Below are 20389 nucleotides of genomic sequence, written 5' to 3' on the forward strand. Positions count from 1 at the left end.
AAGATCTGTAGTTCAAACCACAGGACTGCAAACCTAAACTGAGAAAGATTCATTTTAGGCACATATTGAGACAATTCAGCCCTTCATCTGCCCATGATGCTAAAAGTATGCTCAGTATTTGCGTTGCATAAATTTAGGTTTTGTTACAAACAGGTGAACTGCCACATTCGGTACTAAAGCAAATTGCGTGTTGCTCGTGTGGTGCCAATCTCTGTATAAAATCCAGTTCACCTGTTATAACAAACACTGAAGTAGAACTCAATATAACCTGCTGAGATGCCTTTCCCACACAGCATGCTAGAATTAAAGACTGCTGTAATCTTTCAGAACTTCAAACAGATTCTAGTACCAGACGGCAACAAGCTAGAGAAGTTACATAAATCTATCATAAAAAGCTTTGTGTGACTAATAGACCAAATCTAGGGAACTAACTTCAGATAATGCTTCTTACAGTGCTAACAAAATATCAAACATGCTTTAATTCTTTCCTCTCAGGCTTTGAATTACCCAGAACACATATGCAGCTCTTGCAGCAGTCCTTACAGAAGAGACCCATCCTACTAAAACCTCATCTGATAAGATTAGGTATACCTATAGGCAATTCATATCGCCATATAAGCCTATAGTCCCATTACTTCCATGTGGAATCTAGCACAAGGCCCAAGACTAGTCAGATGACTGGGATGTTTTTCCTGGCCACAAAAGCTGATGAGCACTACTCACTACTACTCATTAAAGGGTACTTACACCCTTTAATGTTTAAGCCAGCTTACACAACATACAGACCCCAAAATAGGGACAGTGGGATCATCTCCTAGAAGCAGTGTTAGAGAATACAGACAGGACACCGACTTCATTGGTCAGCTCTATTTTCACATTCATAAAAAACAAAACCCTAAACAGTTACTTATCTCCATATCAGCTTATTGCTTATTTAGTAATGCCAAGTCCTTCATGTTCTTAAAAATTAGCTCAAATTAATATGAACTTGTGCAGATGTTCATATTTCAGATTAAATGTGGCTATTTTGACCAAACATAATGTTTTCTTATTTGACCACAAAAACAAGAGCCCCACATATAATTTCCTTCCTTCTTGTAACTATGTGACCCTTCCTGTTACACACCTGCTCTGGTAATTGCTGGACTCTTCCATGAACTAACCAAACTCTCTGCTACAGCAGAAATTTTTCCCAGCACAGTGACATAGATCAGAAATATAGCTGGACAAAGGAAGGAAGCAGAAGGCAATGGAACCTCCACCTCTTGGTGGCAGCATGAGTTACGCTAACTCACTTCATCCGTGGAGCTATATACGTTTAGAAAAGGGCACAAAGAAAACATTCCCTATGCATGTGAAATAAGTATTGAGGCTAGTTAGAATGTTAATTGAGTTCTCTTGTCCCCAAGTCAATTTTCTGACTTCAGTACGCTGAATTGACTCCCTAACGGAAACCAGTTGAAGAAGGATTGGAAAGGTCAAGGCCAGCAGAAGGGGAAAAAGGACAACGGCATGATGCCAGAAAGAAAAGAAAGAGGTGGCAATGCAATTACTCCCTTCTGCATCAGCAGTCTTGTTTGGCCAGCTCAGCTTATCTAACCACACCTTCAGAGTGGATCTTTCCTGCACATGGAAGATGCTAGAACTGAACAAACAACAAATCAAAATAAGTAAGTAAAATCAAGCCATCTGCGTTCATGCCACAGGAAAACCAGGTCGAAGGATACTAAAACAGTACGGATATTTTTTTTATTATTACATATTTATTTAAAGAAAGCCACAAGTCCAGAACAGATTACAGATACCCCAAGTTTTCTCCCCAAATTTCATATTAAGCTCAGGTATGCTTTATTTTCTTTCAAATGGCACATAAGCTACTTTCCTTTTGCTTGTTCAGCATTTTTTCCATTACAGTTACAAGACAGAGGCAAGGAGATCTCTCTGACTTAGGGGGAAGCAAAGTCATTTATTTGTGGTAAAAAGGTCACAAAACATTTGTCCTATTCTGCCCTGAATCAGTATTTTCAGTTAATACAGATCTCCAAATCCTGATCTTTACAAAAGAAGCTTCTGGTTCACCTTTATAGGAATCAGCAGGCATGCAATAACTGAAGGGTGACCTATTAAATTATATGCAAAACCTACTTCAGCTGACCTTAAAACATGTTTGAAAATTGCTAACAACTCATTACCTCAGTGCAACATCTATAGGCTAGAGAAATAAAGAAAAAAAATTAAACATATCTATATCCTTAGATATCTGTCTATATTCTTCTGCTTCTTAGATCAGGAATCCTGAATGTAGAATATTAATTCTAACAGTCCTGGGTATTTGAATTCGGAAAAAGCTGGCCTGAAACATATTTTCAACACAGTTACGTAGCAGTAGACACTTGGACACTGGATATATGCTGCTACACATATGAAAAAGATGTCACAGAAGTCAAACAATCACTACTCATACTCCAGATTAATGTAATGTTTGATCTAGAGGTCATTTACAAGTAAAACAGAGGGTTCCCCTCTGTATTTTGCCCCCCCACTTCACAGCACTCTCTCCTGTCTGTTCTGTGCACTGTTATTACTTGACCCACTAACACAGGAGGTGGCAAAAAAATAAGAGAAACCAATTAGAAAGCTAGAAAGAGAAGGCAAGATTATTTAGCCTTAACTGAAAAGAAAGGCAATTACCCTTCGGGCCTCAGTTTGCGTATACATAAATCTTATATATCAGAGTCAGGAACACAGACTGAGTTTTAAACAATAGTGGAAACTTTCTGGAGTTTCAGTCACCATCACAATCAAGAATAAGCTTCTAACAGAACTTTACCAATTATTTACAAAATACTCTTTCAGGCACAGGATCATAAATCTAACATCAACTAAAAACATCCATTCTCTGTCAAAAATTATATATATATCGAAAAAGTCATATGCATACCTGTTTTGCAGCAATCTAGTCACTTTGCTCACACAGCTGACACTTCGACCTTTCAAAGATTTTCTAATCCTTTCATCCAAATTGGTACAAGAGAGATTAGTTCCAAGCGGTACACTGCTGTTGTTTCTTGCTTTTTCTATTTGCCCCCCTGTGCCATTTGTAGCTTTTGGTGTACCCCCACACATTTTCTTTTTCTACAAATCTTCTTGCAAATGTCCCTCAAAGAAACTAAATACCCGCTGAAGAGACACTGGCTCAAGCAATTTCTTTACTATAGATCAACCATTAACAATGGTAATTTACCATTGGCTTTCTTCCCTATACAGGAGCACAGCCTGCTGCAATTCCTGTTAGGAGAAAAAAAGGCAAAGAGATCTTCAGATATTCTATAAGCCATTAATGCAGAAGACAGCTGTAGCTAACGTACTGCTGTGATTATTCCAGACAGAGGAGCAGACATGACTTTCAAGTTTCAGAAGCCACCGTAGACTTGCTCTTGCTGCTGTTAGGGTTTTTCCTACCAAGCCTAGCTCAAAGCTGTAGCAGATACAACAGCTAATATTGACTTTAGCTATGTTTGTTTCCTGGTATGTGATTTAGGTAGCTGGCAATTATGTAGTCACAAGACTGAACCATATGGCCTCCTAAAAAAAAAAAAAAAGAAGGCATAGTTGCTTTTGCAGTGACTCGCCCTTAGTTGCAAGGTTGTCCTAACACCGGCTACAACACCCTGTTAATGGCCCTCATGTGAGCAAGTGTCATCTGACAACCCCTAGCAACCTCATATAGCTTAGGAGTAAATAAGCATCTGCCATCATCGCCATATGGTTATCAGTTTAAAGAAATGACGAACACCAAGAAGCACACTAGGTACCCTGCGCTGTAATGCTTTTACTTTTAAGGGCAAACAGTATTTACACTTGGCCGAGAACCTGAAGCTACTATTTGGAAAAGTGGTTTTTTTTTAAAGTAGAAAACACCAACCAAAAGAAGTCTGTCACAGACATCAAGTTGGTTGATGAGAATTTATAGTCATGTGCTTATTAAAACAATTCAATGGCAGTACTGATGACAAAAACATCTAATAAAATATTCCTGACCAAGAAAATATAAGTTTTTAAATAGAACAAAGTAAGCTGACGTTTTGTTCAGGCTTGGGTAATTCCACTGCAGAACAAAGTCCTCTTCCCATCCCTGCTTTAAAAAAAAAAGTTATGCATACATGTCTGCTCATAATTCATGGTTTAAACAGCTTCTCCCTCACCAGTAAAATTCTAGACATTTTAATATGACAGCCATAGCGCTACTTCCCTTCCAGATTAAAAAGGGAAAATAACTTCATTATTGGTCACCCAGAAATAGAGCAGTAGAGTTAAAAAAAAAGTAAGATTTCAAAACCCAGTACTACGTGCTACCTGCTAAATGGCACAGCACCCTTCTTAAACGGATTTTGTAATCTCAGTAAACCCCAACCTCTAAACACTGGACAAAAGTCAAGCAGAAAACTAGAGCAAGGTTAGGTTGAACAACTTGTTCGGTTGCAAAGGGAAGCCCACAGATATAATAACAATAAAAAAAACCTCAGTTTCAATTCCGAGAGTAATGACAAGTACTAGATCACAATCACTCCTCCCCACGAGAAAGGGAAACAAGTGAAAAGCTTTGGCCAGTTCTTAAGTTATCCAAACGATCTAGGAGAGGGTGACTCCTGCCCTTCACCTCATTGAGGAGAACTACTTTAAACATCAGTGTTCCCGGTCACCTTTGAAGTGCAAATGAAACGCCAGGTTCCTACACTTACGATTAAGATCAGCAACTGATAGACTTTACTTAGTCCTGTCTTTTCCCCAAACAATCCTGAAACATTCAGTTAAATGACCACAGTATCGGATTCACATTACACATTAGGACGGGACTCCTGTAAACTCACTAAGTAGATGTGTTTCACAACACTGCCTCATCTGTAGATGAAGTCATCTGTGGGATACAATAAATCCCAAAATATCTGGGGAATTACCACTGAAAAATCCACAAAGCAGATTCTGGAAAACAAACAAGAAAAGAACAATAAAAAGCAAGTGGGCACCCACACACAGAAAACACCCCAAACACACTGAGTCCAAGAAGTAGGTAATATTGAAAATGGAAGAAAGTGTCCTGCTCTCCGGATACAATCCTCTGGGAAGCAGAGTGCAATCACTTTTTCTAGACTATGTGACAGCATGTCACCTGCTCTTGTTTGTAGGTCATTTCCTGTCCACCTCCACTGCAAGACAATTGCTGAAATTATTTCAGCTCGAGGTAATACTTCAGGAAGAAAATGTGGGGTGGGGGAAAGAGAAATATATATGATGGAGTTACCTAATTAAGACTAATTTTCTGTATAAGTTACAGCTGTCCAATAAAGCATTGTTTTCACGTGCAACAGAATACTTGCAGAGCCCCCGTATGGTTTTATTTTCCAAACAGCTTTTAGAAGCAGGCTAGAGAAGCACAGGAAGACAGAAAGTTTCAATCATACCTGCTGTTTCAATGAGCATTTGTTTTTGCAAAACACACTTAGCAAAACTGATACACAAAAAATGCCTTCAACCCAGACATTCAGAATGAGTGTCAAAACACGTTTAAAGGTGAAGTGGAATCTATTCTGGATAGCTTAATGACAAATTTCCCTCTTTAATCTGTTGAATATCTTATACAGAAGATGTGGGTTCCCTTCCTCCGTCCCAGTCTGAAGCGTTTAACCTGCATTGCTCCTTCTCTTCTTAAAACCTTGGATATGGAAGAGCTGTGCTGATGCCACACCACATTCTTTTTCCACAGTTGTTTAAAGTAGTCCTAATATGGTGAAGAACTATTAACCTCAGATGAACCACCTTGTTCAAGCATGATACATAGTTACTAGTTTCACACAAGTTAGGCCGGATACATTGCAGATTAGTCATGCAACAAGTGAAGGAACATGTTATTTGCAGCACTTCTCTCAATCCATTTTTTGTGAAAGCATTCTAGCAAAATAAAATAAAGTTATTTATATCAGATCACCGAAAAAAAAAGTCTTCTTTTTATTTTTATTTTTAAGATAATTCTGTATGTTACTGTATGACAAGCTAAACAATGTTGGATACTTTTGTTCACCGAAAAGTTAGAATTCCACAAACTCCCTGCTCAGGGAAGGAAAATAAACTGGATTTTTGCAAGGTTGGAAGCATTTTTTTCATCCTCTTTGTTGCTAGAAAGCAATACCACCGCACACATGCACAAAAAAAGACCACAAAAACCACATGCACCTGAGAGAGGCAAACAAACAGATCTATACAAGTTAAAATCACCTTAAATTGCACACATCAGCTTTCCTCAAACATCAAGAACAACCTATTAAACAAGTGTTTCACAACTCAGTCAACTTTGGTAAGGTTGGATTCATTGTTCATTGGCTTATCTACAAGACAGAAGTTTGGGAGCTGGTTTCATACAGTGTCTCAGTGATAATGTAAAACAGTGTTTAAAAAAAAGTGTTTGAAGTAGTACCATAAACAGCACAAAGACAGTGCTCACAATTGCTAGCCCCAGAAACTGAATTCCTCATTAGCAATGAGAATAGCTCAAGACTAGTAACTGCACAAAAAAACTGCACATATTTGTGTTTTACCATTAAGAAAAGTGTGTTTATTTTTGTTAAACTAGGACTTTGAAAAAAGAAAGGTAAAGTATGCAATAATGTCAATAACCTATTTCCACCACCTCATCCTTTCCTCAGTACAGAAAGCCTTGTTTAGTCTCAATCAACTTTTCCCCTTCCATCCCACTTTCCCCCTCAACCCCCACAGCTTCTAACAGCTAGGAGAGCTCAATTCATCTAAACTAAGTCAAGTATTTTGCAGAAATGTTCTCATAGTACTAATTTTATAATTTCAAATAACTGAAGTTTTACTTATTAATTTAACTCTCTTCAGGCTTTGGTCCTGGCAGCTGGGATTTTTTCGCTGTTTATCTTTTAAAGGCATCTCCTGTAACCAACTTACAGCTTCCACTGGAGCCAAACAGGCTGAGCCAAACGGCAGCAGCCGCGGTGCTCAGTCCAGCATCTCTGCTAAGCGCCGGGGTGGAGGCCGCCTGGCCAGCAGGGCCACCCCACCTCCTTTGGCAGCAACCCCGGGCCTCAGCTCTAATGCATCATTCCCATGTCACTTGTTCCAGCGGCGCCATGTGACTGGGCCAGCATCCAGGAGCACAGCTACTAAATACAGACACTGCCAAGGCACGTCTTAGAACTGCCCCTGCCAGAAAGTAAGATGAATAGAAATCTTTTATCCTACCAGCTCTACTGCCTCTGCTTTTCCCCACCTTCCCTTGAACAGAAGGAAGAGCTACACGTTGCACATCTGAAGAATTTTGAGCAATAACACAAAGCAAAATGTAGTATCTATAACACTACTGCATTTCAAAGCTGTATGAATGTACTGATGGATCTCAGCTCCTGCATAAATGAGCAGGCCAGCGCAGACATCACCACCACACCTTAGGGGTGGTACCCTGAGGCATGGGTTTGGTTGCCTGCTCTTTCCTGTTCCTTCTCCCTCTTCTCTAAAGCCCTATTTTTTTTTTTATTATTTAATAAGAAAAAGTCCATATGCAGCTTTCAAGCCTCTGCTCAAAGGAGTAGTTTCAAACATGAAAATTAAAAATTACAAAATCCCAATATTATTGATTAGATATTGTGTCAGTTGGCATTTACATATACTTACAGAGATAAGAACAATATTTGGCATTCAACATCTCCCCCACCCACTTTTTTTTATAGTTAACTGGAAAATAAGCTTTTGCTGAAAGGCACACAAACACCTTCTTGCAAAGTAACTAAAACCACCCATGCATTAACATAAACAATTTCTTGACATATTTCCTCCGCTCCTGCTATGAGAAGGCTACATTCACAGGAGGGCTTTGTAAACCTCAGAGGATATGGCATTCTCTCTCAACCTTTACAGACAAGTTTGGGTACTCCCTCCAGGGATGTAGAAAGCACTGCAAATCCCCTCCTCGCCCTTATTCTGAACACACACTCCCACTGCACAAGAGAATGCTCTCAAGCAGGGTTAGAGGCAAGTGCTACCCAGGGACTCCATGCCCTTCTTTTAAGGGAAATTGCTTCAGACAGGGCCAGTTGCAACTAACCTTGAAGTGCATATTCAGCAGCATGACTTCACTAGAAGAGATTGAAAATTATCTGTTTCTATGTGCATCCTTCCATATTCATAATATGTGAAATCAAACACAACAGATGTGGCTTCTAGCAGTGCTCAGAGCTGAAGTGGCCCAGGATTTTCTGATCACCTACCATAACACTGGATCCTCTAACTGGTTATGTTAAGCTGCTGTAAAAACAAGACATTTTCTGATTCGCTCAAAATAGTGATTGTTGCTGAAAAGGTAGTCTGCAATATTCAGAAAGGGAATGAAGGAAAACTACGTACACTGAATATTTGTGAAAATTTACTATTTATCCAACTGGCAAGGATATGGGAAAGAACACATACACAAGAAGCCATGCTTGATCACCCAAATGCTGCTATAGCATGAACAGCAAAGTCCATCGCCTCTGTCTAGATGAATGCCAGGAAATCCTGACTTGATTGAATGAAGCGATAACAGACGGACATAACATCAGTTCTGGCATTTTTCACCAGTTATAGCCAAAAATATGTTTTGCTCCTCTTGTTGTTACAATAATTTGTCTATTCTATTCAAAACACTTTCCTTAACCCTCTCTGATATACAGCATGGAAGATAGCTTTCCAGTAAGTTGCACTGAAACTTGAAGGCTTACATGCGTTATTTTCAAGTTTCACTGGAAGGGAAAGGAAGAGTCATGTCTCAGGACCCCATACAGAAGATCAGCATAATTAGATCACTCATACCATAACACCTTCTCAATGAGAAAGACTACACAGAAAACCAACCAAACAAACCACAGTCCTGCTGACTGGCATGGGCAAACCTAATCCTGCTGCAAGACGCTATGCAAGAGAGTTACGTTCTGTTTACCAGCAATTACATAGGACTTTGAATGTCTAAATAGTCATTAAGTTATGAAATAGCCTCCTCCTGAAAGCAGGCCAACCACTCTAACTGCTCACATAAAATCCTAAACATTTTCTAACAAATACTGGTATTTTATTAGACCTAGAAGTTTATACAGCCAAGTTTATACACAATTACAGTTGACCACACCCAGTAACATGCCAAGATTTGGTTGCAAAGGAGCACTCCAGCAATCATGAAATACCTGGACAATAAAAGTCACAGAAAAAGAGCCAGTTGCAACCTTGTCACACAATAGGAAAATGCTTCACACACTGAAGATTCAGTGATAGAAACAAACTAAAATGTCAATCAGCAAGTTTATATAGCAATTACCTGTTTAGACAAATTAGGAACCTTCCTACTCATGACAAGGTAAGAATTGGTGAAGTTCTTTCCACGTTCCCCAGTAAAACACTGCATAAGAGAGTTGTTTATAATGGACCTGACTCTCTCCCGCAATGAAATCTACCAGAGCAGATGCCCTGGAAGTCTTCTTAATTACAGATTCAGGTCAACTTCATTAAAAAACAAACAAAACTCTCACTTTCCTTTCTAGTCAAAACAGGGCCCAAGGATACAACTCAAATGAAGTCTATACTCTATCCAACTTTTAATGCTTCCATAATGCAAACGTAAAGCCATTTCTTCAATTAGATTTCTAGTTCACATTCCAACATCAGATTTCAATACAATGCAAATATTTCTTTAAGCACTAAACAAAGTTTAATTCAGAGATTAAAGCTACATTTGACATTCCACAAGGTTGCTTTTGCTTAAAAACAAAGAAATCAGGCAGATGTAGTATCAATCTGTACAGAGGTTCAATGAGTTAACTGATTATTCTCAAAAAACAAAACAAAACAAAACAAAACATGTCTGCTACAAAATATAATGTTCTGTTCTCATTTTCCTCCCCACTCCATACCTACTCCTGGATTCGTTACCCAGTTCAGCTGTATACAGGCATTTTATAGCTACCATGTGTCACCAAGTGACAAACAAAAAGCTAGTTTTTAAATACACATTATTTTCCTAGTTCCATTCAAAAGCACACCCTAACATTCCTGTCTGTAAGCTTGCACACAGGAACTTCTGAACACAAGAAGTTTAGTACCCAGACGAAGCTGTGGTCTGATCTAATCAACAGTGGATGACCAACATATCAGGTATGACTTATCTACCCTAGAACTGGGAAGAATATGGGAGATCATCTAGCACTCAGTAAGCATGCTTTATATCTATAGCAAGATGTAAACTATTTTTCTAATCAGAGACGGTTAATTTATCCAATTCTAACTTGAAGTGATTTAGAAACTCTTCTAACAGTTGGTAAGGCAGAGGTTGGCACTCCTGAAGCTGCTTCAACTGGCTACTATGTGAGAGCAACCTTCCTCCAGGCTAAAAGCCAAGATCAAGTAAGAACTCAAATGCCTGTCACCACAGTTGTCTGCCAAGTGAACTGAAGTGGTTATCAATTCACAGCTCTTTATTCCAACTTTCTCAACACAGCTGAGGACAAGAACACATGAGCCCTGTGTAACCATTTCTGCATGCAACCTGCCAGCTTCACACAAACTACTGCAAGAACTGGTTCTATACCTTTACAGACATATGAACAAGAAAGGCTCCAACAGTATTCTATCAGCACTACCATGGAAGTGACAAATGTCCAGCCAATAACCAATTTCAGCAAAGCATAGGAGAATGCAGTAGCATTTTGCACCATTGCTGCCATCTGCCAAGACAAGAGCCTTAACACACACAAACCCCACTGCTGTACAGTTGAGGAAAGTGTTTTCTGCACTTAATACTCTTCTTCCTTGTTGCCTGCACTAGAAGTTACCAACCTTCTTTTCCAGCAGGTTAACAGGTCTCTGCTCAGCTTGTTTAACCCAGTCATGTTAAAACAAGCCAGGATTTCAGAAGCAAAAGACCCATGACCTTTCTTGTAGTAGGATTTGTCACAAGAATCGCAACACATTTTAGACTGCAAGTTAAGGAACTGAGTGTTCAATGTGAAGATTTTAGAAGGTCATTTTGTAGGAACATGAAAGAAAAGGCAAGAAAAGATGACAGATACGAGCACTCAACTGATCAGCAACAGCTGAACGAGCACTCGTGTCCACGCAGAGGAACAGAAGACACAAAAATTTGTCTGAATAGAAACTAATTCCTTTGAGCTGCATATTTTTAAAAGCTTCAGTAACTGTCTTTCCCAGATCACAGAGGGCTTTAACATTACAACATTATACTAAGATCTGTAAGGTGATCCACATTAGGAGAAAGAATATCAATTTAAGAATAACCTGCTTATAACTATGTATTCACCAGTTTGCAGATCATGCTCTCTGGGGTTTCCTTCAAAAACATCTTCTAATAGACTCTGCTCAGATTTTCCATGCATTCAGACACCCAGCCCCAAAAGTTGAGCAATTTCAGGTGTTTGATAATATCCAGACTCAAAATTCAGTGCAAAGACTCAAAATCTAGAGCACTAAGTTCATTCAAGCCACAGTTTTCTTTCATAGAAGTCAGTAAATTTACTGACAATAAAATCTAAGAGTTATTGTCAGAATCTACCTGATTTAATTATAAAATACTGGAGTGTTCAAATTAGAAATCTGAAAGCGCTAATACCAAATTCAGCCTGTTAGCACCTCCGTTAGAAAAGTAAATATTCTCAGATTGTTTACTTTAAACAGCTGATTTCATTAGCACGTGTAAAACTCCAGCGAGCACCTTGAAGGAGAAAAGTTGAAGTGCATTGCAGGGTGCTGAGAGCATGCTGCAGAGAAAGCTCCATACTGATTCAGCAATTACATCACACATGGCTCAAGTTTCACTTCAGCACAGTCTCCGGAAGGAAAATCATGAGTCAGTTTTAGCAGCAGCAAGTGTGATGTAAAGCCCTCATGCTCATTTATCTGTGCAATTCAAAGAATCTCACCAATATCCAGGAACCGCACTGACTGACGAAGACACATTTTGGCTGCTGGTCATGTGCAAAAAAAAAATTAAAAAAAATTATATATAATATATATTATATATATATATATATATATATAATGCACTCATATTTGCCCTAACTGTAGTGGGGAAGGCACAGGCACCGGCACCATTAATGAAACTGCTAAGCTAGTCCTCTCGGTGCCTCAGAAGAATGTTTTGTCTTGCAGCCTGCACAGGAGCTTGTCTTGTGACCTCAATCTTGAATATAGAAAAATGACACTACTACAGTATTTGAGCAACAAATGCATACAAATAGGGCAAACGGAGTGAGGCAAGAAAGGCAGCAAGCACTGTTAAGGTGAGGAGAAAGCAGGACGGAGAACCACCTGAGCCAGCCTGCAGATTAAGAAGTAGAGGCAGAGCACACAGAGGAGCTGATTCATGACAGGCGAAGGTGAACAAGCACGTCCATGCCTATTAGTCACACTAGGAGTAATCTGACACTGTGCAAAGTGCATGCAAAGGTCCAGATATCTGCTGTCTTCATACAAGAGGTACCCAATTCAAAGTCCTCCTTTTCTCACTTATTCTCTCTAGCAAGCCTGTTAACCACCATCCTACAGGACTTCATTCCTCATCTTCTGCCTAACAAGTGTACCCATGGAAACCTTCACATAGCAAATACTGATAATTAGGGTAGCATAAGAACATTCTTCTTGCAACACTGTCTAGCAGCATGCAAGACAACAGCGTGTTCTTACATCAAGAGTGTACTTGGTAGAAACAACTGTTGACAAATATAAAACACATGGCTCTAAAATTGACTCTTCAGAAACCATGCCTAACATCACTAAGATGCAAAGTAGATTAGAGATGAAAGCACACAATTGTCCGTGTCAGCAGGAATACCTAAAGGAAAGGGTATGTCGCCGAGCTTTGCAGCACATGTAGTCAGTACTAATCCAAAGAATTGTTTTCACAAAAGAAGTCCTCAGCAGCTTCAATATTACTGAAATGCCAGGACCAGTAATAAACTGCCTTTATGAAAACAATTACTGCATTTTCTAGCCCCTTTGACCCCAGCTATGTTGTTACATCTACACTCTCTGGGCTTTTAGCTTGTTGTTACTCACTGTTCAGACCAAAGCTACAGATAAAGGCCACTAGCATGTACTGAAACACCTACATCCCACAACAGTCATCATGTCATCCTATTTTGACGATTACAACATTTTTGTCAAACCTCTTCCATCCTTCTTTCCTCTCAAGTTCTAATAAAGCTATTCTGTTACTTCAACTAAGCCCACATCAGAAAAGTTACAAAACTTAGGTAAGTTTGTATGAAGCCAGCCTCTACTGACAGTACAGCTCTGCATCAGCTTTTAAAAAGTTTGTCTATGAGTTCCACTTTTACGAATGAATGTCCATATTTTTCAGCCCCAAGCAGCTCTATTTTCTTATATCAATCCATTTATGTCAACAAACAAGTATTTTCCTATAGCATTAGCATCACTGCTTTAGATTGTAGTGTATTCTGCTTCAAGATGTGCTTCTGACAAGGGAAGGCAGCTCCAAGGCTTTCTGTCACTAGTATTCCCAAATCACTTTCTACTGAGCGTAGTACATTATAGAGTACTCACCCAGTTCTGGGCATGTAAACAGCAAAACTACCCCAAGAATAAGGAAACAAGCACCTGCTATCCAACTGTGCAACAATTTAAATGTTAGATGTGTAGGAAATAACACTTCTAGCTGGTTATGCCACATGGATATGTTACTTGTAAAACAGAAATAAGATAACCCCCTGGCAAAACCAATTTGATCAAATAACAACGTATCTTTTAATGGAATTAAAAGAAATAACCAAAGTACATCCATCCTTCTCAGCACATCAATAGCTTATGCATTCCCAGGTTTTTTAAGCCATATGAGAAGGCAAAGGGGTGTCTCTTGCAATTTTAAGAGAGAATGAGCTAGTCTCAAAGCAAAGCTAGAGGAAACCAACAGGTTGTTCAGTGACAGAAGTGTAGAAGTGTGTAGGGGAAGGAAAATCCAAACAAGTTAAAGAGAAGAATGGGACTAGTTCCTGTAAAGCTCAAAAGCTGAAGGACTTGGAATTTGCTTGTTTTCCTTAAAAACAGCTCCAGGCTGGAAATGTGGTTTCTACCATACTTTCAATCACTTCCTCTCTAAGCTGTTTTCTCGACACTGCAATAAATCTCTGCAGAACTTACTCTTCCTACTGACTGAGGAAAGGCTAATGTGAGAGCAGAGGTGTTATACTGCACCTTAAGGCTCACCTTCAGCTGTCAGCGAAGAGGCATGTTGCTTAGACTTGCTTGTTTAAACTTCCCTGCCCCCATGCTCAGACCTGGCCCTGGGCTGCATTGCCCTTCGTGCAGCATATAAAGTAATGCTTTTCCTTCTAAATACTTTTTGAAGGGTTTACAGCCAGATGTTTAATGATATTTCCATGTATGAAAATGCACGAGTGCTCAGTAGTGTTCCTGCTGTGTGGATGCCTACAAAGCCGCAAGAAGCTCAAGAGAAGCCCAATTAGGCTACAAGAATTTGCTGAGGAGTGTTTCATTCTAACAAAGATATAACTGACAAGCAAGCAGACTCAAAGCTCACTATCGCTTTCTTTCCTTTTTCAGAAGGTGGAACATTGCCAGGCTGATAATAAATGCTGTGAAATAATGCTTAGCAAATAGGATCTCACCAAGCATTTCAGCGCTATGACCAAAGGAATTACTAGTATCAGCTGCCAAACAAATGATCTCATATACCAAAGCTAACAAACTGTTACCAGATAGATATCCTGCATTTACAACATGACATCCGCTCCATTATAGACACCAGAAGGAGCAGCTGATACTCAAAGCTGAAGAAACAGCCCATTTGCGAGTTTCAAACACAGCTGAAATAACACAACCTTTTTTTTTTTAATAGAATCCACATAAAATGAAGTTATTCCCTGTTTTACAACACTCCCTCACTAAACATACCAATACCAAAGAAATTTCAGAGGTTGCAAAGCAGAAATTACACATTCAGCAGAGAAAACAGTCTTCCAGAAACTCCAAGTTATTTCCTTCCACTCCTACATCCCTGGATATAGGCATGTCATTTAAAAAAGGTAAAAAAATCAAAGACCAAAATTAGTGTGAAGCCTAAGCCCTCAGTTTAAGGGTAATGTCAATCTTTCATGTTGAAAGGCTCAGAAACTCACTGACGTGAAGTCTCATTCTATAGTCAGGTAAGCACAATTATAGTGTCATGCTTTAAACCCAGCCACCAAATAAGTACCACACAGCCACCACTCACTCACTCACTCACTCCCTTCCTTTCTATGCCGTGGGGAAAAGAATCAGAACAATATAAAATCCATGGTTTTAGATAAGAACAGCTTAATAATTGAAATTAAGTAAAAATGCAATAATAGAAATAATACCAACAATAAACAATACGGGTAATAATAACAACAGGAAGAAAAAAAGTTTAAAAATGAAAACATAGAAAACACAAGTGATGCACAATGCAAGTGCTCACTACCTGCTGACCGATACCCAGCTCGACCCAAGCAGCAATCTCGGCCTTTCAGGTAACTTCCACCAGTTTATATACAGGACATGATGTGCTGTGGTATGATATACCTCTTTGGCGAGTTTGGGTCTGGTGTCCTGTCTCTGCTTCTTCCCCATTTCTTGTGCTCCTCCCCACTGGCAGAGCATGCGACTGAAAAGTCCTTGATCCAGGTAAGCATTACTTAGCAACAACTAAAACATCTGTGTGTTATTCAGCACTGTTCCCAAACTAAAGCAAAACCACAGCACTGCACCAGCTATTAGGAATAAAAAATAAATGTTACAGCTGAAATCAGGATGCAGAAGAACTGCTATAAATTTAAGTACAATCAAACTACCTGCAACCTATAACCATTTTCTTAAAGCCACCACCCAGCACCTTAGCACTTAGAGACACATGCTTAGCACTTGAGACATTCTAGTCTTGAGATACTGCATGCTTATAAAATACTCTACTTAATCCCTAAAATTAAACATTCATGGGGACTAGGATGCTTTATTTTTGTATTAATATATACCATTCTACTGAGCACATATTCCTGATAGCATTTCAAAAACCTGTAGAAACTACTCTAAATCAATCTTGTAGGGGAAGTAACATTTGATAAGGAAATAAGAAATAGTAGGGAAATTTAGCCACATAAATGACATTTCTGACCAAGTATTTTGGATTTTCTTAGTGTTAGAGGCTGCAAAGAAATCCATTGAACTACAGTCACCCACACACCTCTGTTGAAAGGTGTGTGTATACATATATATTTGTATGTGTGCATTATACACTTACATACACAAACACACATAGAGATATTTTCAGTTAAGGGAAGCAAAAAGCAGTAGTAACAGAAACCAGAAACTGAAGATCTGCATATAAAACTACTTAGAACAAATACAATATCATGTCACTAATACCCATCTGTTCTCCAGCTGGTTTACAATTTCTCTTAAGATATTATATAAGTCTAACTACAATCACTTCATACTTTCATTATTTTGAAGGGAGGTGCAGGGCAGTAAAAAGTCCTAGTATCTAAATAGCTCTATATTAATGTCTATACCTCATATTTACTTTCTCCTCACCTAGCAAGTAAGGCTTATGTTTACATGAACATAGCCCAACAAGACAAGAACCACAGCACTAAGGACCTGACACCCACACTATGAGTTTTACTTTGGTGCTAAGGACCTGACCCACCACACTGGAGTATTACTTTTGACCAGCCATAGTCTGGTCCCAGGAACTGAATGTAGTTGGAGCACACCTTCTAATTATTTCATTCATTTCAACAGGAATCGAGTTTACATACTGAAGCCACTTGGCTACATAAGCCAAAGTACAGCAAGTGAGACAACTGAGAGGTTTTCTTTAAAAGAGCACTCCTAACCCAAATTAAGATGTTAATGCTTGTGTACCCAATAAACAATTTCCTGTGGCTTCACATTCAGCTATAGGCACCATGTCTCTCTTTGAGGCTGTGCCTGCTCATCCCAACAAACAACATGAACCTTAGAGCTTCCATTTTTTTTCAGAACAGAAGAAAGGAAGCAGCACCAACATTTGGTCAAGATATTAAAGCAGAGAAGGCAACAGAACAACTGCATGCAGTACTAGTTACAGGCAAACATCAAGCCTGGTTGATGGCCCTTTGCAACAGGATTTCTTCTGGTGTTCCTGGGAAGACTGAAAAATTTAAAGCTTCCTACCAGCACACTCAAAAAAAGCTGTCAAATTTGTTTATTTGAGTTGTTGGCAATTTTGCTGTTGTAAGGATGGTGCTTGAATATACTTAAGCTTTCAAGACTTCCATAACAATTCAAAGTCCAAGGATACAGACTGTTACAGGTCTTACAGGGCCACTCAAGAGACCTATACACAGCAAGACATACTGAATGTAGAGAAGGACCTCACTAACCCAAAGAGAGGGAATAAAACTAACTAAAATCCCTAAAAATGTAAGCCTGCCATTAGATCAGAAAATGATCCTGCCACTTAGCCCCTAAAAGTGACCAGCAGAATATGCTTAAAACAGAAGCTACCGAAGGATCAAGTCTTTGATTTTACTTAAATCCAATCACATCTCTCCATTCAGAGATCACTGTTTAACAGAAAGTCTATTACAAACACTACAGAAGAGCTTCCAAGACCCAGTAAGTATGCTCCTGCAGGTCATCAACAGATCACAAGAAAGAAAAAGAATTGCAACATATTCAGAGGTCAGAAGGACCTCTGCTTAATGCAGTATTAACAGGTTAAAAAAAAAAATATATGCAAAATGTTTCAAATAACTATATTAAATTTGCAAAAAAAACCCACCCCCCCAAAACCAACATACAAACTAGATAGCAAGGGAATTAGGGGAAAATAGTGGGATAAAAAGAGTGATCAGTTCCTACAATAGTATTTTAATTATAACAGAGTTTTTTGAAGTGTCACATCATCAGGTGTTATTCAAACTAAAAACCAGTGTTGAATATCTTACCTAAGGAACGGGAAGAAGAAAATTAATACAATCACAAAATACTCCAGATGGAGCAACCCTACTGATTTTAATGCGGGGGACACACTGTACAAGGAATCTGCCTTCATGGAGATCCTTGACAAATCTGAAAATCCTAAAACTAGAACTTGCAGCATCGCTCTCTGACACAGAGTACTTGGTAAGCTTTTAAGTATAAGGCAAAATGTTAGTTACTCAGGAATTGTTACTCAGTTTAAATGTGGAAAATGTTTTCTCTCAATTAAAGAGACTATTTAAGTCACAAGGTAAGTGCTACAAAAGTAACTAGCAAGCATAGCCCATAGACTATAGCCTGAAATTCACCAGCCCTCTTTTCTGATATGAATGCAACACTAGTACTGTGACTACCACTTTCAAAGGAACTGCCTCATAACCCAAATATCTTAATGCCATTTTGCCGTTACCCCATTTTTCACCAAGATCTTCCAGCTCTGGCCAAGCATATGGCCATGGCCCACACAGACCATCTTTGAAATCATAAGGGCTCCATGATTGTCATCTTTTGTACTTGGCATCATGTGGATCAAGATAATTTCCACTCTTCTCCCTCCCTTACTATTCTTATAGTTTCAGTATAGAAAGCCCACATTCTAATTCAATCCCAAATACTATCTGATCACAAGATCCATCAACTCATGCTGAACAGAAAAACAGACACAGAGGTTACTGGACATGCATGGGATGGTCACTGTGCTAACCAGGACCAGTTTGGTCTTGTGCGCAGAACAGATGCTAAAAGTAACAAAGCCCCAAACCAAAATGCTGCTCCCGAGGGCTGAGAAAGCAGTAATAATTCAGTATTATATACAGATTATATATTCAAGCCCTAAAGTAGCAATAGTGACTAGATCTCACCTTAAGTATTTGCCCTATTTCGAGCAGAGAGACCAGTGGAAGGTGCCCAGCGCTCAGCGGGTCATCAGACTAGGCACGTGTATTTAGGTCACAACAATTAAGCTTTTTCCATCTCGCTGATGAGTGAGACTTGAGCACGAGTTATCACAGCAATCCCGTACAAACGCAAGGTAAGAGAAGGCCTGGCGCCTCCGAACGGTGTCCCCCACTGAGCGCCCCCCGACCCCGAGCGTGACACTTCCAGCTCGGATATAAAATGGCTGAGAGATCCAAAGAGGGGAAAAGCAGAAGGAGCTCCATCACCACCCTGGGTGCTCCCTCCTCGCGGGTCGCTCCCACAGCCCCTGCGGAAACTTCGCAGCCGGAGTCTCGGGGGGCAGTGGCCCCTCAGCCCGGCGGCAGCGGACAACAATATCCTCAGCCGCCCCTTCGAGGCGGCCCCCAAGGCCTGTGTGCAGGCGCTCCGACAAGCTTGGACCCGCCCTGCCCCCGCCGCTCACCTGAAGGCGGGCCCCTCCCCCAGAGCGCGGCCATGGGGGGCCGCCGCGCCACCGCCCCTTTTGTTGAACAGCTTCTGGAGCAGGGTAGGGGCCATGCTGCTGCCGCCGTCCTGCCCGGCGGGGGCCCCACCGCGCGTCTCGCAGCTGTTCAGCGGGCGGCAAGCGGCGGCGGCCGCATCCCCGCCGCCGCGGAGCCGCCCAGCATTGCGCGGAGGCGAGGCGAGGGGAAGAGAGGTGAGGTGACTGTAGCGCCGCGCTGCTCAGATGCGCCGCTCCCGGCGGCCGCCCGTCACCTGACCGAGGAGCCGAACCCGCCCCCCGCTGCCGCCCGGCGGCGCTGACAGCTGCCCGCCCGCCGGACGAGGATCGGCACAGACGCGCCGCCAGCAGCCGCGCGACGGCTACGGAGACAGGGTGCGCGAACGCGCCGCGCCCCTCGAGCGTCCCCCATTGGCTGCGCAGCGCTCCCTGCCCCGCCCCCAGCACGTGGTAAGTCGCAGGGGGCCCGCTTAAAGGGACAGCGCCTGCCTTGTGCTGGGGTGCGGCGGTTGAAGACGCTGGGGGGAAGGTGCTGAGAGGGCACGTGCAGTCCCCATACGAGTACATTCGTGTATCCACAGTAGTAAGCACCCGTATACACACACATAAAGAGCGTGACCAGCAGGTCGAAGGACGTGATCCTGCCCTTTTCCTCTGCTCTCATGAGACCTCACCTGGAGTACTGTTCTGGTGTCCTCAACATAAAAAGGACATGGAACTGTTGGAACAAGTCCAGAGGGGGCCCACGAGGATGATCAGGGGACTGGAGCACCTCCCATATGAAGATAGGCTGAGAAAGTTGGGGCTGTTCAGCCTGGAGAAGAGAAGGCTGCGTGGAGACCTCATAGCAGCCTTCCAGTATCTGAAGGGAGCCTATAAGGATGCTGGGAAGGGACTCTTCATTAGGGACTGTAG

At 40.8% G+C, this 20389-nt stretch overlaps 1 protein-coding gene across 4 annotated transcripts in view; it reads right to left on the reverse strand.

Annotated features, from left to right (window-relative positions):
- The window catches only part of FNIP2 (folliculin interacting protein 2), a 48907-nt gene extending 29158 nt beyond the window's left edge, over positions 1-19749 (reverse strand). For 2 of the 4 annotated variants that reach the window (XM_061373416.1, XM_061373397.1), the window contains exon 1: positions 19436-19749. In XM_061373416.1, the coding sequence (XP_061229400.1) occupies positions 19436-19530 (95 nt within the window). In that variant the 5' untranslated portion in view covers positions 19531-19749. Of the gene's footprint in view, positions 1-2941; positions 3701-19435 lie in introns of those variants that run through there. The other 2 variants (XM_061373390.1, XM_061373406.1) reach the window with 2 other exon arrangements.
- Between the last annotated feature and the right edge of the window lie 640 nt (positions 19750-20389).

The sequence above is a fragment of the Neopsephotus bourkii genome, unplaced genomic scaffold (assembly GCF_033783945.1).
Source record: "Neopsephotus bourkii isolate Nb327-2 ecotype Australia unplaced genomic scaffold, CSIRO-AGI_Nbou_v1 NB_168, whole genome shotgun sequence".
Classification (NCBI taxonomy): Eukaryota; Metazoa; Chordata; class Aves; order Psittaciformes; family Psittacidae; genus Neopsephotus; species Neopsephotus bourkii.